The sequence below is a fragment of the Neomonachus schauinslandi genome, unplaced genomic scaffold, assembly GCF_002201575.2.
Source record: "Neomonachus schauinslandi unplaced genomic scaffold, ASM220157v2 HiC_scaffold_815, whole genome shotgun sequence".
NCBI classification, from domain to species: domain Eukaryota; kingdom Metazoa; phylum Chordata; class Mammalia; order Carnivora; family Phocidae; genus Neomonachus; species Neomonachus schauinslandi.
The window spans coordinates 1-13,965 of NW_025409505.1; the positions used below are offsets into that span (position 1 = coordinate 1).

General features: G+C 43.8%; 1 protein-coding gene across 1 annotated transcript; it reads left to right on the forward strand.

Annotated features, from left to right (window-relative positions):
• Nucleotides 1–9,368: 9,368 nt before the first annotated feature.
• LOC123323775 (small ubiquitin-related modifier 2-like) lies at nucleotides 9,369–9,710 on the forward strand. The gene is made up of 2 exons (XM_044912259.1): nucleotides 9,369–9,522; nucleotides 9,580–9,710. Exons 1-2 carry the CDS (start codon nucleotides 9,369–9,371, stop codon nucleotides 9,654–9,656), a joined length of 231 nt encoding a protein of 76 aa, XP_044768194.1. The 3' UTR covers nucleotides 9,657–9,710.
• Nucleotides 9,711–13,965: the final 4,255 nt, after the last annotated feature.

The window sequence follows — 13,965 nt, forward strand, 5'->3', positions numbered from 1 at the left end:
CCAACACCAGACACTGTCCGGTCACCCTTGGTGTCATCTCATCTGCATCTCCTCCTCACCCTGCATCTCCTCCTCCTTCACAATCACTTGGCTTCTCTGGCTGACAGGCTGCCTGGTTTCTAGTCCCACAACTCAGGAGTGACTGTGATGTACCCAGACAGGGCAGGGGTTCCATTTCGCACATCAGGAGTTGGAGGGGTCAGTGGAAAACTCAGGAAAACCTGTCCCACTGGCAGACGGACAGAGAAGAAGGTGTCAAGGCCTGAGGCAGCAGAGATGGGCTCACCAGCTTTGGATGCTACACACATTCTCTGAGCCTACCGAAGGCTTCCGTTGTCCAGGGAGGGGAGTGGGAGCAGGGCTGGTGAATCACAGACACAGGAGACCACGGGAATAGAAAGTGGGTGAAGGCCACAGAAGCAGGTGGGGACCCAGGACGGAGGAGCATCGCTGTTTTCTGTGACAACCGGCAGGTGATTGGCAGAGCAGGTTGAATGGAGAAATGGCACAGGAGTCACATGGCAGAGGGTTGAGGAATGAAGGGACCGTGACAGGAGAACATAGGGAGTATGGGCAGCTCTTCCAAGGAGCTTGGGAGGAACTGAGAAAGTGGGACAGTATCTTTTATAGGAACAGTGAATTTCATACATTCTTAGGCAAGGAAAGATTTGTATCTTCTCTTTAGTGTAAAATGCTTCTGCTATTAGTATTATAGGAATATTTGTCACCATCTTATTATCTTTTCAATGTATATTTTAAAACCTCTATCACCACTTCTATATGTATTCTTCCCACTCTTTTGACCTCTCTTTCTTTTTCCCTTTTATTAAATTTCCTCTGTCATTATCTCTTCCCTTCATTCTCTTTCCCTAATCTGCCATGATGCAAAAATGGAGACCATTATCTTGTTAAATTCCTTATTTAACATAAGCTTATAATTTTCATTCATAAATTAAAACAAAGAGGAATGTTTTGTTTCTCTTATAAACTAACAAATACAAGTTCATCCTGTGTGGTTTTTATTTAGCTAATATTTTTTGGAACTCTTAAGAATATCTTTTCAATACTGACTTTTATTTTCAGAATGTCAACTGTAAATATTTTTTATGGATTTTTTTTTCCCTCCTAAAATTGAGGAGATAAAAGGTACTACCAGTTGGATCAGCCAGTGTGGAACACAACCTTGTCCTTAAACTTGAAAACATCAGGAACAACCCCATAAGCATCCACAGTCATAAAACCCAACTCAAGCACTCCAGTCTACATTAAGCTTATCTAGTTGGGTCCTGCTGTACTAAAGAGAGCTATGGATGGGTCAGGGTGAGAGAGGCCAGACCAGCAAGAGGCCTTTTTTTCTTTTAAAAGCTGCCTTATTAGCCATACTCTCATGAACAAGCTAAATCCTAACAATTGTAAAATATCTGAAAAATACAGATAAGTTAACAGAAAAGTTAAAAACAGACATAATGGGCTACATTTAGTGACTTGCTTTCAAAGGATACCATATGGAAAGGGGAAAAATGCAACCTTACGGTGGCATGGCCTGACACACAGGACTCAGGGGGTCAAGGTTAACACCCACAGTGATATGGTGGGGTGATAGCATACACCATTGGTTGGGTGGGACAAGAACAGCACTTCACCTCTGTGGTTCTCCTGCCATTACCCTAATCTAACCGTGAGAAAAACATCAGACACACCCAAGCTGAGGAGGATCCTGCAAAATATCTGCACGCTCATCTTCAAAATGATCAATGTTACAAAAAACAAGGAAATTCTGAAATACTGTCCCAGCCCAGAGGAGATGAAGAAACATGAGGAATGAAAAAGATGAAGTATTTTGGAAGAGAAACAAGACATTAGGCAGGAAGCTAAGGAAATCTGAACACAACATGGAGTTTAGTTAATAATAATGAGTCACCATTTTTTCGTGAGTTGTCACAAAAGTACCAAGATGATGTAAACTGTTAACAGCGGGGGAAATGGGGTGAGAAACTGCATATTGTCTTTGCAATTTTTCACTAAGTCTAAAACTGTTTTAAAATTTTTTTAATTATTGAAAAAAAAAACCCACCCAAACCAATACTTAGAAATTAATATTATAAATTTTGGGTAGATCATACAGGACTTCTCATGATGTGGATGCGTACATACCTGGCAATATATACACCTACACATATGTAAGTTTTTAAACACATGTTTTATAAGAGTAGGATCGTGCGTAGAGTATGGATGTTGAATGTCAACTGTTCTTTGGTGGCCAAGGTCAAGGACCCAGAGGAGGCCTCAGACTCCTGATTTGTCTTAAACCAGCTTAGATCTTGCTCCAGCCTATCCTCTCAGACTCCCTCCCAGCTCACCTCCTTCAGGAAAGGGATTGGGGGCAGCCAGGAACCCTACTCTCAGTTCCCCTCTGCCTCACCCCACCAAGAACCATCAGAGTAGAGGCCTGTTTGTCCAAGGCTCTCAGGTGCCCTCAGGCAGCGGCAGGCTCCAGAGCCTGGTGCTTTAGCCTGACACTGGCCTTCATGAAGTCAGGCGGTGGTCAGCTGGCTGCAGAGTGGTTTTTGCCCTTTGTGTTCTTGAGCATGAGCAGAGAACACCCCAGTTTCCTTCCCCTGGGGTTGCTGTCCTGTGATCCTGGGGTGTGATTGGGCTGCTTTGTGAATTCCTTTTCCTGGAAACTTTCAGGAGTGACAGCCCTCCAAACTCGTGTGGTCCCTTTCTGATTCTGGAAGTGTCAGGGAAACTTGGGGAAGTGGTGTGGGAAGAGCCAGTGGGGAAAAGGGTGTTCGCAGATTCCTCCTCCTGTTTGGCTAGAGTAAGCTGGAAAGGGTTTATGACTCATTGACTGCAGGGAGATGAATGAAGAGTCAGTGTCAGGACCTCTGGAACCTTATGTTGCTTCTCCCTGGGACTGGGCTGCTCTTAGAAGACCCAGGGCAGACCAATCCCTGCGGATAGGAGTGATAACTATGTCCTTGGGTTAGTTTTTATGTGAGTTTGTGGGAAGTTGTTTGATAAGAAAGACTAGATGCGGGGTGACTGGGTGGCTCAGTTGGTTAAGTGTCAGCCTTCAGCTCAGGTCATGATCTCGGGGTCCTGGGATCGAGCCCCATGTTGGGCTCTCTGCTCAGTGGGGAGTCTGTTTCTCCCTCTGCCTCTGCCCCTTCCCCCTGCTCATGCTCTCTGTCTCTCAAATAAATAAATAAAATCTTTTTAAAAAAAAGAAAAAAAGAGCAGATGGCACTGGATGCTAGGTATGGGGCTCTAAAACAGGTGTCAACACTCGGCTTCTATGTATAACCTGACTTTATTCCGTGTGGCAAATGGTTTGTCTCTCTCACTGTCCACACCTCCCCTCCTACCATCTAGTAAATATTTAGGTGGACATAAAACTTCTCAGCTGAAGTTTATAGTTCATTGTTTTAGTTCATTGACTTAAAGCCATCTGAACACAATTTTAAGAAGTTCTCAAATGAACTAAAGAATATGGTTCTTAAATAGAGCAGTCATATTAAAAGTTTGGAAATAGTAGTGAAAGACCCTCCTTAAAATACACAAACAAAACAAACAAAACCCAAAATAGGTTATTATAGCTTCACATGTGTGTGAGTCTACCAAACTTCCAAGAATTATTCATCTCTATCTTTTGAAAAAGTTTCTGGGAAATAGAAGCAAAGCTAAAGCTAACCAGCCGATTTGACTCCAAATTCAGAAGATTATAGTAAAAGAGAGAAAATTATAGGCCATTTCCTTATGATTATAATAATGCCAAATAAAATATTAGCTGCAAAATTAAAAAAAACAAATGGCAAAATAAGATCCAATGGAAGTAGCATTCTAAAAGGGTTTCAGGCTTCATGTAATGGCTAGAGAGATGTGAAAATCCATATAGATTTCAGAGCTGGAGGTGACAGATTTGGAAAACCTAATACACACTGCACGCACCCATGTAATAACAACCATGAGAAGATGGAGAGTGATTTTAGCAATTAAATGGGTAGAGATAAAAGGAATACTAAGGAATACCAAAGATAAAGGCTTGGGCGAGGGAGACTCCCATCATCAAGGGATGCTGGTCTGACCGATGGGAAGAGAAGCATGGGAGCAATGTCTAGACTCCAAACAGTCAAGAGTTCTAAGAAATATTGTCAGGTCCACAATGCCCAAGGACACAGAGAGGCCCAGCACTGTAAGGATGAATGTGAGTCCGTTAAATCTGGCTACCTTGTGACCACGCGTGACCTTGCCCAGAGTAGATCGGTTGACAAAGTGGAAGCATGAATCAGATTATCACTGAGGAGTGAATAGACAGTGTGCAAGTGGAGAAAGTGAGTGTAGCCAACACTTGCAAGAAATTTGAAATAAGAATTAGAGAGTTGACTGGTGTCTGAAGAGAATGAAGGATCAGGGGCTTCTTTAAAAAATGTGACTATGGGGATGCCTGGGTGGCTCAGTCTGTTAAGTGTCTGCCTTTGGTTCACTCAGGTCATGATCCCAGGGTCCTGGGATCCAGCCCTGCATTGGGCTCCCTGCTCAGTGGGGAGTCTGCTTCTCACTCTCCTTCTGCTTCTGACTCGTGGTTACTCTCTCTCTCTCAAATAAAATAAATAAAATCTATTGTAGATACCATATATAAGTAAAACCATACAGTATTTGTGCTTCTGCATCTGGTTTATTTCACATGGCATAATGTTTTCCATGTTTTTGCACATGGCTGAATAACATTCCATTGTATGCAAATATCACATTTTATTTATCCATCTGTTGATAAACATTTGAGTTGTTTCTGTATCTTGGCTATTGTGAATAACGCTGAACATAAGATAACAGGTATCTCTTTGAGATCCTGATTTCATTTCTTTCAGATAAATACCCAGAAGTTGGATTGCTGGATCATATGGTCATTTCTCCATGCTGTTTTCCATAGTGAATGTACCAGTTTGCTTTCCCACCAACAGTGTATCAGGGTTCCCTTTCCTCCACGTTTTCACCAACACTTTTTCTCAAAATAATAACCATTGTAACAGGTGTGAGGTGTTATCGCATTGTGATTTTCATTTGCATTTCCTTGATGATCAGCACATTTTCGTATACCTTTTTGCCATTTGTAGATCTGCTGGCTATTCAAGTCCTTTGGCCAGTTTTAAACTGGGTTTTTAATGTTTTTGGTATTAAGTTTCATGTGTTCCTTTCTGGCTTGCAAATATTTTCTCCCATTCCATAAGGTGCTTTTTCTTTCTTTTTTTTTTTTCTTTTTAAGATTTTATTTATTTGTCAGAAAGAGAGAGAGAGAGAGAGCACAAGCAGGGGGAATGGCAGATAGAGGGAGAAGCAGGCTCCTCGCTGAGCAAGGAGCCCGATAAAGGACTCCACCCCAGAACCCTGAGCTGAAGGCAGACGTTTAACCCACTGAGCCACCCAGGCATTCCCATAAGGTGCTTTTTCACTTTGTTGATTGTTTCCTTTGCAGTGCAGAGGCTTTTTAGTATGATATAGTCCCACACATTAATTTTTGCCTTTGTTACATGTGTTTTGGTGTCAAGTCCGAAAAAATCATTGTCAAGATCAATGGCCAGGAGCTTTTCTCCTATGCTTTCTTCTAGGAGTTCCACAGTTTTAGGGCTTATGTTTAGGTCTTTAATTTATTTTGAGATGATTTTTGTGTATTTTTGTGTAAGATCGGGGTCAAATTTCATTCTTTTGCAGGTGTATGTCCAGTTTTCCCACCACTGTTTATTGAAGAAACTATCTTTTCTCTTATGTATTCTTGGCGTCCTTGTGAAAGTTTACTTGACTGCATGCATGGATTTACTTCTAGCCGTCTCTCTGTTCCATTGGTCTATGTGTCTGTTTTTATGCCAGCGACATACTGTGTTGATTATTAGTCTAGCTTTATAATATGATTTGAAATCAGGAAAGTGATGCCTCCAGCTTTAATCTGGCTATTTAAGGTGTTCTGTGGTTCCCTATGAATTTTAGGATTGGTTTTTCTATTTCTGTGAAAAATGTCATTGGGATTTTTTAAAAAGATTATTCATTTATTTGAGAGGGAGAGAGAGAGAAGGAGTGAGAAAGAGTGTGAGAGCATGAGCAGGGGGAGGGGCAGAAGGAGCTGGAGAAGCAGACTCCCCACTGAGCAGGGAGCCCAACATGGGGCTTGATCCCAGGACCCCGAGATCATGACCTGAGCCAAAGTCAGACACTTTAACGACTGAGCCACCCAGGCAACCCCAATATAGCCAATTCTACAATCAATTCCACATCTAGTAAAACCTTGCCTCCAAGTCCATCTTAACATTAGAAAACAGTGGAGTTAATTGTGTAATATTAAACTGTTAGATCTTTAGAAAAACATTTTCCTTAACACTTCAGTTAAACAATGTTAATTTAATTTTGATTTTGATAGGGATTACATTGAATATGTAGATTGCTTTGGGTAGTACGGACATTCTAACAGTATTAATTCTTCTAAACCACAAACATGGGATATCCTCCCATATATTTGTGTCTTATTCTATGTCTTTCATTGATGTCTTATAGTTTTCAGTGTACAGTTCTTTCACTTGTTTAAATTTATTTGCAAGTATTTTCTTGTTTGTGATGGCATTGTAAATGGGATTGTTTTCTTAATTTCTTTTTTGAATAGTTCATTGGTTGTGTGATTTCTGATTTCTATATCCTGGTTTTGTATCCTCCAACCTTACTGAATTCATTTCTTAGTTCTAATAGTATTTTTGGTGGTAACTTTGGGTTTTTTTTACATCTAAAAACATGTTATCTGCAAACAGAGACAATTTTACTTCTTCCTTTCTAATTTGGATGCATTTTATTGATTGATTTTTCTTGCCTAATTACTCTGGCTAGGACTTCCAATACCATGTTAAATAGAAGTGGTGAGAATGGGAACTCTTGTCGGTTCCTGATCTTAAGGAAAATCTTTCAGCTTTCACCATTGTATATGATGCTAGCTCTGGGTTTGTCCTTTATATGGTCCTTATTATACTGAGGTACATTTCCTGTATACCTAATTTGTTGAGTTTTTATCATGAAGGGATATTAAAATTTGTCAAATGCTTTCCCTGCATCTACTGAGATGATCATATGATTTTATTTTTCATTTAGTTAATGTGGTGTATCACATTTATTGATCTACATATGTTGAACCATCACTGCATTCCAGAGATAAATCCTGCTCGATCATAGTGTATGATCCTTTTCATGTGCTGTTGAATTAAGTTTGTTAGTACTTTGTTGAAGATTTTTGCATCTATGTTCATCAGAGATGTTGACCTAGATTTTCTTTTCTTGTAGTGTCTTTATTGTATCAGGGTAACGCTGGTCTTGTAAAATGAGTTTGGAAGTACTCTCTTTTCTTAAATTTCTTGGAAGAGTTTGAGAAATATTGGCATTAATTCTTCTTTAAATGTTTGGTAGAATTCACCTGTGAAGCCATCTCATTCTGGGCTTTTCTTTTTTGGGTGGCTTTTGATTACTGTTTCAATCTCTTTATTCATTATTGGTCTGTTCAGAAATTCTATTTCTTTGTGATTCTGTCTCGGTAGGTTATATGCTCCTGGGAATTTATGCATTTATTTTCATTTATCTAGTTTGTCAGCAAAATTGTTCATACTAGTTTCCAGTGCACCAACCTGAGGGCATGTGCAGGGTGCTGGAGGGTCCTATAGATAAGATGTCCCATGGTCTCCATGTGTGGGCCTGTTGGTGGAGCCTGCCAGCATGTTAGTAGGATCTGTGGACAGTTTTCAGGAACCAGCCCCTCCCCTTTGCCCTTCTTCTAGGTCCCCCTAGACTATTCAGCCCTGCTGATCCCCTACATGCTCTGGGTGGGGCAACATAGAGTGAGTCAGTCACTTTAACAACATCTTACAAGGCTGGGAGAAGCTGGGCACTCATTCCTATCTCACTTTTCCCTGTGGTAGAAACCATGGGCCACGGGAGTCTCTCTTGGCACCAAGATCTTCCTCCCTGGGAGAGGGGTGATGTGGGAAAAGTTAAACTGCTCTCTTTGCCCTATCCCATGTGTCAATTCTCAGATAGTGATAGGTGCTGGAAGTGAGATCTTCCCAGCAGGACAGCTCCATGGCCCATCTTCCCTGTGGCTCTACCCTCATCACACCCAAGTGGGCAAAGGGACCATCAGTGTCCCGGGATAGGATAAAAACACTCTGACAAGGACTTCCAGCTCTGAGGAGAGTAGCACTGTGGGGAATAGGGCTGAGTGGCAAGTCCCTTTATCAAGCTGGCCCTTGAAAGCATTCCCAGTGCATGTCCTTCCTTTCTATGTGTGAGGTAGTTAAGGAGTTCCGTGAATGATGCCAAAACAGATAGTGGAGGGAGGGGATTCCCTGGAGTATATGTTAGAAAGAAAGTTTACAATGATGCCATCTGAGAAACAGACACGAAGACTCAGAGTTTGATTTCCCCAGTGCTTTCTGCCCCCATGCATACCCCTCCCCACCACATACGCATTCTTCCCTGCCCCAAGCCCACATCACACCAGAGATGTCCTGGCTGTCGAGCCGCGATGGGTGAAGAATGAGTGAAGAATGGCTGGAGTGCATTTGTGGTCGGTGTCGGTGGTGGAGAGGAAAGCGGTGGTGGGGGGGGATGGTCCTGGGGGGGCGGGCAGGGCCAGCCAGACAGGAGAGATTTAGGGGCTGGGTCCAGGGGGTTTATCCATATGGGTTTTATAATCAGCATTCCAGGATAAGTGGCTCTTCCATCAGATTACACTGTGCATCATGGATGAAACTACATGGAATCCACAGGAAACACGTTGAAAGAAGACACATGCTCACAGTGGTAATTTGGGAATCCTTGAAGGGCCAGTGGCAGGGCAGCCTGTTCACTGCCTCATAAAGTAACACTCCGGTTCTTGCTGCTACAATTTGTCATTGGTCTGGACGGTGGCAGCAGGTTCCCGGGATAGAACATGAACAAGAGGGAGGGACATGGTGGGAGATGGCGGATCAGGGACTCGGCCTGCCTTTGTAGCTGCGGCCTCTGTGTGCTGTTGGGGGGAGGGAAGGGCATGTCCATATGGAGGGATGTGTGTGTGAGTGTGTGTGTGCTGGGGTGAAGTTAGGACTGCTGACCGCACAGGCAGAGACTAGGCGTCACTAACTATAAGCTTGTGATATTTCCTAGTACCGATTTTAAATCCAGTTTTTATTAAGAGAGTCATAATTGTTAGCATTGAGACAGAACAATAATATGGATAATTGAGGTAATAGTTATTGGATCCTTACTCTGCATTGGACATTATGCTAAACACCTGACATTCGGTGCGGAGCTGGTACCTCTTTGGTGAAGCCGCAGCTGAGGAGACTCCGGTGCTCGCCATGGCCGATGAAAAGCCCAAGGAAGGAGTCAAGACTGAGAACAACGATCATATTAATTTGAAGGTTGCGGGGCAGGATGGTTCTGTGGTGCAGTTTACGATTAAGAGGCACACACCACTTAGTAATCTAATGAAAGCCTACTGTGAACGACAGGGTTTGTCAATGAGGCAGATCAGATTCCAATTTGATGGGCAGCCAATCAATGAAACAGACACACCTGCACAGTTGGAAATGGAGGATGAAGATACAATTGATGTGTTCCAGCAGCAGACAGGAGGTGTCTACTAAAAAGGGAACCTGCTACTTTACTCCAGAACTCTGTTCCTCCAGACCAAGAAGACATTCTCAAGTAGAAAGTCACAATTTGGTTCCACCACATCCTGACTACTACAGTACAGTTTTCTCTATTCTTTCATTTTCCCCTTCCCCGTTCCTTTATTGTACATAAAGTAACTGTGGATGTGCACAAGCATATCGCATTTTTTTTTAAATGGCCAATGGTATGTTTTGATCGACATCAAATGGAGATGGGATGGGGGAAAACACTGTTTCTGTGAAAATACCCTCTCCCCATTAGTGGCATGCTCAGTCAGCTCTTATCTTTATATTCCGGTAAGTTATTTTGCTCTCACAGTTTAACAAAAAAAGGAAAACATAAAAATCCTTTTATAACAACAATTTTATAACTTTTTTGTACGTAGCTGTTACATGTAGGGCAATCTGTCTTTAAGTAGGGATATATTACCCTAAAAGAAATGAATCCTAGGTAGTTTTCCCTTCAAGTCAAGCATATTGTTGTTTAAATAAACTTGTTGTTTAAAAAAAATAAAAATAAAAACCTGACATTCAGTGTGTGTGTATAATTTTTTTTCCTAGAGCCATTCTGTGAGTTAGGTATTATTATCATTTCTCCTTGGTAGAGGAATTGAAATGTAACATGATGTAACTTGTCATGGCCTTAAAATTTTTATTTATTTATTTATTTTTGCCAGAGAGAGAGAGAGCATACAACACGAGCAGGGGGGAGGGGCAGAGGGAGAAGCAGACTCCCTGTTGAGCAGGGAGCCTGATGTGAGACTTGATCCCAGGACCCTGGGATCATGACCTGAGCCGAAGGCAGATGCTTAACCAACGGAGCCAGCCAGGCGCCCCTGGCCTTAAAATTTTTAAATGCTGGAATGAGGCTTTAAACCCAGATGGGTCTGACTTCTGAGTCTGTGCTCTGGCCAAGGCACTCCCCTGTTGGGTCTCAGCCTAGACACATGATGGGAAGATCCGATGGGGACTGACATGGGCCTGGAAGTGTGGTGGTTCTGGATGCCGGCTCTCTGGATGCTGCAGAGGAGGAGGTTCCTGCACTGGGGAGAGATTGTGCCTGGTCACCTCTGAGTAGGCTGGTTGCATAATTTATCCTCCGGACTGGGACAAATTGGGAGTAAATGGGACTTTATTAATAATTAAGCTTAGAATAGAGGCATAGATCATTCTCACTATTGGATTTTCGCCAAGTTCATGAGTCTGGGAGGCACTTGTAGGCTTCAGATGAATTTAATACGTGGCATCCATCATGTTTCCAATTCCTCCTCCCCTGCTTCTGAACAGTCAGGAAACCTCCACAACTTAGCACTCAGCACCATTCCACCATGTCAGATGACCTTCCTGTGCACCTGAGGGAGAGACATGACGGGGTGGCGTTGAGGAAGCTTGACTGGAAGAGCGGATGAAGGAAGGCCAGCCAGGAATCTAGGGCGGTAGATTCTTCCGTCAGGTGATCACACCCTTTGCTGGTACAGACTGAGCCTGTGAGGTCTCCACCTGATTCCTGAGGGGTCCCAGATACACAAGTAGGACTTCGCAGTCAGTTACCACCTCCATTGTATTTTACTGTCATTCCATAGCCACCATGGACAATTTCCAGTGGGGTCTCATCCCCCTAAATCTTTAAAAGAAGGTTCGTTTATTGCCAGCAAGCTACATAGAACAGGTACATCATTCGACAGGAATTCCACAAGCCTCTCCTTAGGAAGCACCAGCAGGATGTTCGAGGAGTATAAGTTTCCACGAGGAGATCTGACCAGATCATTATGTTCTGTGTTCACTCTCTTTGCCTCGGTTCTCCAGGTGATACCGTGTCGCTTTCCAATATCACATTAGGCATCATCCTCATGACATTCTTCAAATTTGCAGAGAACAACGTGTCTTCAGTAAAACAATGCTACGGAAGAACAGAGCTGCTCTTTGGCAGTTCTGATGATTTCCCCCATTTTCTACTCCTCCCTCGCTGTTTTTCTTTTTCTTTTTTTTTTTTGCATGATTATGATGGGGGTGATGTCAGATTTGGGGAACTGCGGGCTCCCCTTGAGTTCCACTGCCGCTGTGAGAGCGGCACACTGGCATGCAGGTGACCTTGAGTTACTCAGCAAAGTTCCTCAGTTTGGGGAGTGCGGTAAAGGGGTGTTTTCATGCATCATAGCTCTGCTCTCACAGTGGAGGATGAAGCTGGCTCTCAGTCTGGGGGTGGGGGTGGGGGTGAGGGGTTCTCAGCCCTTTCTCTCCTGCAGCTGCTTCCTGGGCAGGCAGATACTCACGCATTCATCCATTTGCTCTATCATTCTTGTTTACTCAGAAATATTTCTTGAGTTCCTGCTCTGTCCCGTGCATTGTGCTGACTGCTTCTGATTTGCTGGGAAACATGATTGTCAAGGTCTCTGCTGGGAATGTGTTGTCTAGACGGAAGAGAACAGAGGGCAACGAGAAGGTGTCACTGCTACCTGGGTCATTTTCTCCAGCTCCCACTCTGCACATTGGGGTCTTGCTCCATGGTCTCTCTCCTTCCCTTGGCTGGATCTCCAAGCATGAATACTCTGGTGGAGGGTTGGATATTTTTATCAGGCACAATGAGCGAGCTGAAGACACTTGAGCGGATGTGAGCAGAAAATTGGAATCAAAAAGTCAGAAAAATAATTTGCACCTAAGTTGCTTGGTGTGTCCCACAGGCCTCGCGAGCCACATGGATGCAGAATGTTCGTAAATTCTGAAACTTCCAGCCAGGTCCCGGAGCAGTAAGTGCGAGTTTCTCTCTGAGGTAAATTCATCTTGGTGAACGTGAGTCTGTGTTTTTAGGGGCCAGCAAAATAAGACAGTTGAATATAGTAGGGACTGTTTTATTCTTTATAAAAGAACCTAGCCACTATCTATCTATAAGGCTTCTATTTTGTCATTTGGATAGTATTTGCTGTATATTTTATGTATTCATGACAGGTGGAAGATATATCTTAAATAATCACATTGTATGGTGGCAGCAGATGTAGATCCTGGTTTATAGAAAATACTAAATAAATGATTGTTATTATAACTATTCTCACATTGCCAACACCGATTTACTACCGAGAGGTCACAAAAACTCCCTACTTTCACCAAACTTGAGTAAAGTTCCCCTGAGTACTCTTTCTGACTAGTTCCTGACTTTGGGCCTGTTATGTCCAGTTTTAGCAAGAAGCCTACTGGGTCAGTTTAGCAAAACACCTTCACCTTGATATCTGATCGAATATCTCATCCCTAGCCCTCCATATCCTATCACCCTGCCCTGCCTTCGGCAAGACTCGTGTTCACTACACCAGTCCACCTAGCGAGAATTCTCACAGATCCGACGTGTCCTCTCAGTTGTTTTGCATTACAGACCCCACTCTGCTTCTTGGCTATAAATCTCCATTTGATTGTCTTGGATTCAGAGCTGAGTCCTATCTCTTTCCCTTACTACAAAACCCTCTTACAATTGCCCCCTTGGATAAAGTCTACCTTACTATCTTTAACAAATGTCATGAATAATTTTTATTTAGCAGAAGGCCCTATCTTAACTATGAGCACAACATAGGGAGAGGGAAGGGACAGAAGAAGCTACGGACCACGCCTGTGATGAACACATCCTGAGCCCTGAAGCAGGGTGTCCACCAGGCTAACGACTGGCTTGGGCCATGGGACTGGTGAGGAGGTGGTCATACGGGACATTGGACCCAGAGGAAATGGGTAGTTAGCAAAGCCCTGCCCACATAAGCCCCTGTCTTGGACCTGGCACAGTGGGATGTCCAGAGAGGGAAGGGGCAGGGACTGCTGAGGGCCCAGCAGATCCGGCCAAGCAGCAGGTCCCCCACTCAGCCAGAGGCGGTCTCAAGGGAACAAGAGGGACACATGGGACATCCTTTGTCCTTGGAAGTATCCAGTGGGGCTAGGTCTGTGGGAGTGTTTCCTGGGACTGGGCGGTGGTGAAACCTGCCTTGGTGGGTACATAAAAGGAAGCTTCTGCCCACAGCTTGGGAGCGGTCAAGTCCAGGTTCTAGAGCAATCTGTCCTCGCTCTTCCTGGACACTCTGCTCCCCTCTCCAGCCAGCCTGTGCATCTTGCTGCCATCCCAAACTGAGATGGACAAGTCCCTGCTCCTGCTCCTGCTGCTGGCAGTCTTCCCTTTTGTGTTCTTCCAAGGAGTGGGTGAGGCCCTGGGGCGGCTGGGCAGGGGTGAGGGAGCAGCCCCAGGGTGGTGGCCTGACCTGGCTGGGAAGGAACGGGGTTAAGGATGAGGTTCTGGGATGATCTGCCCCCC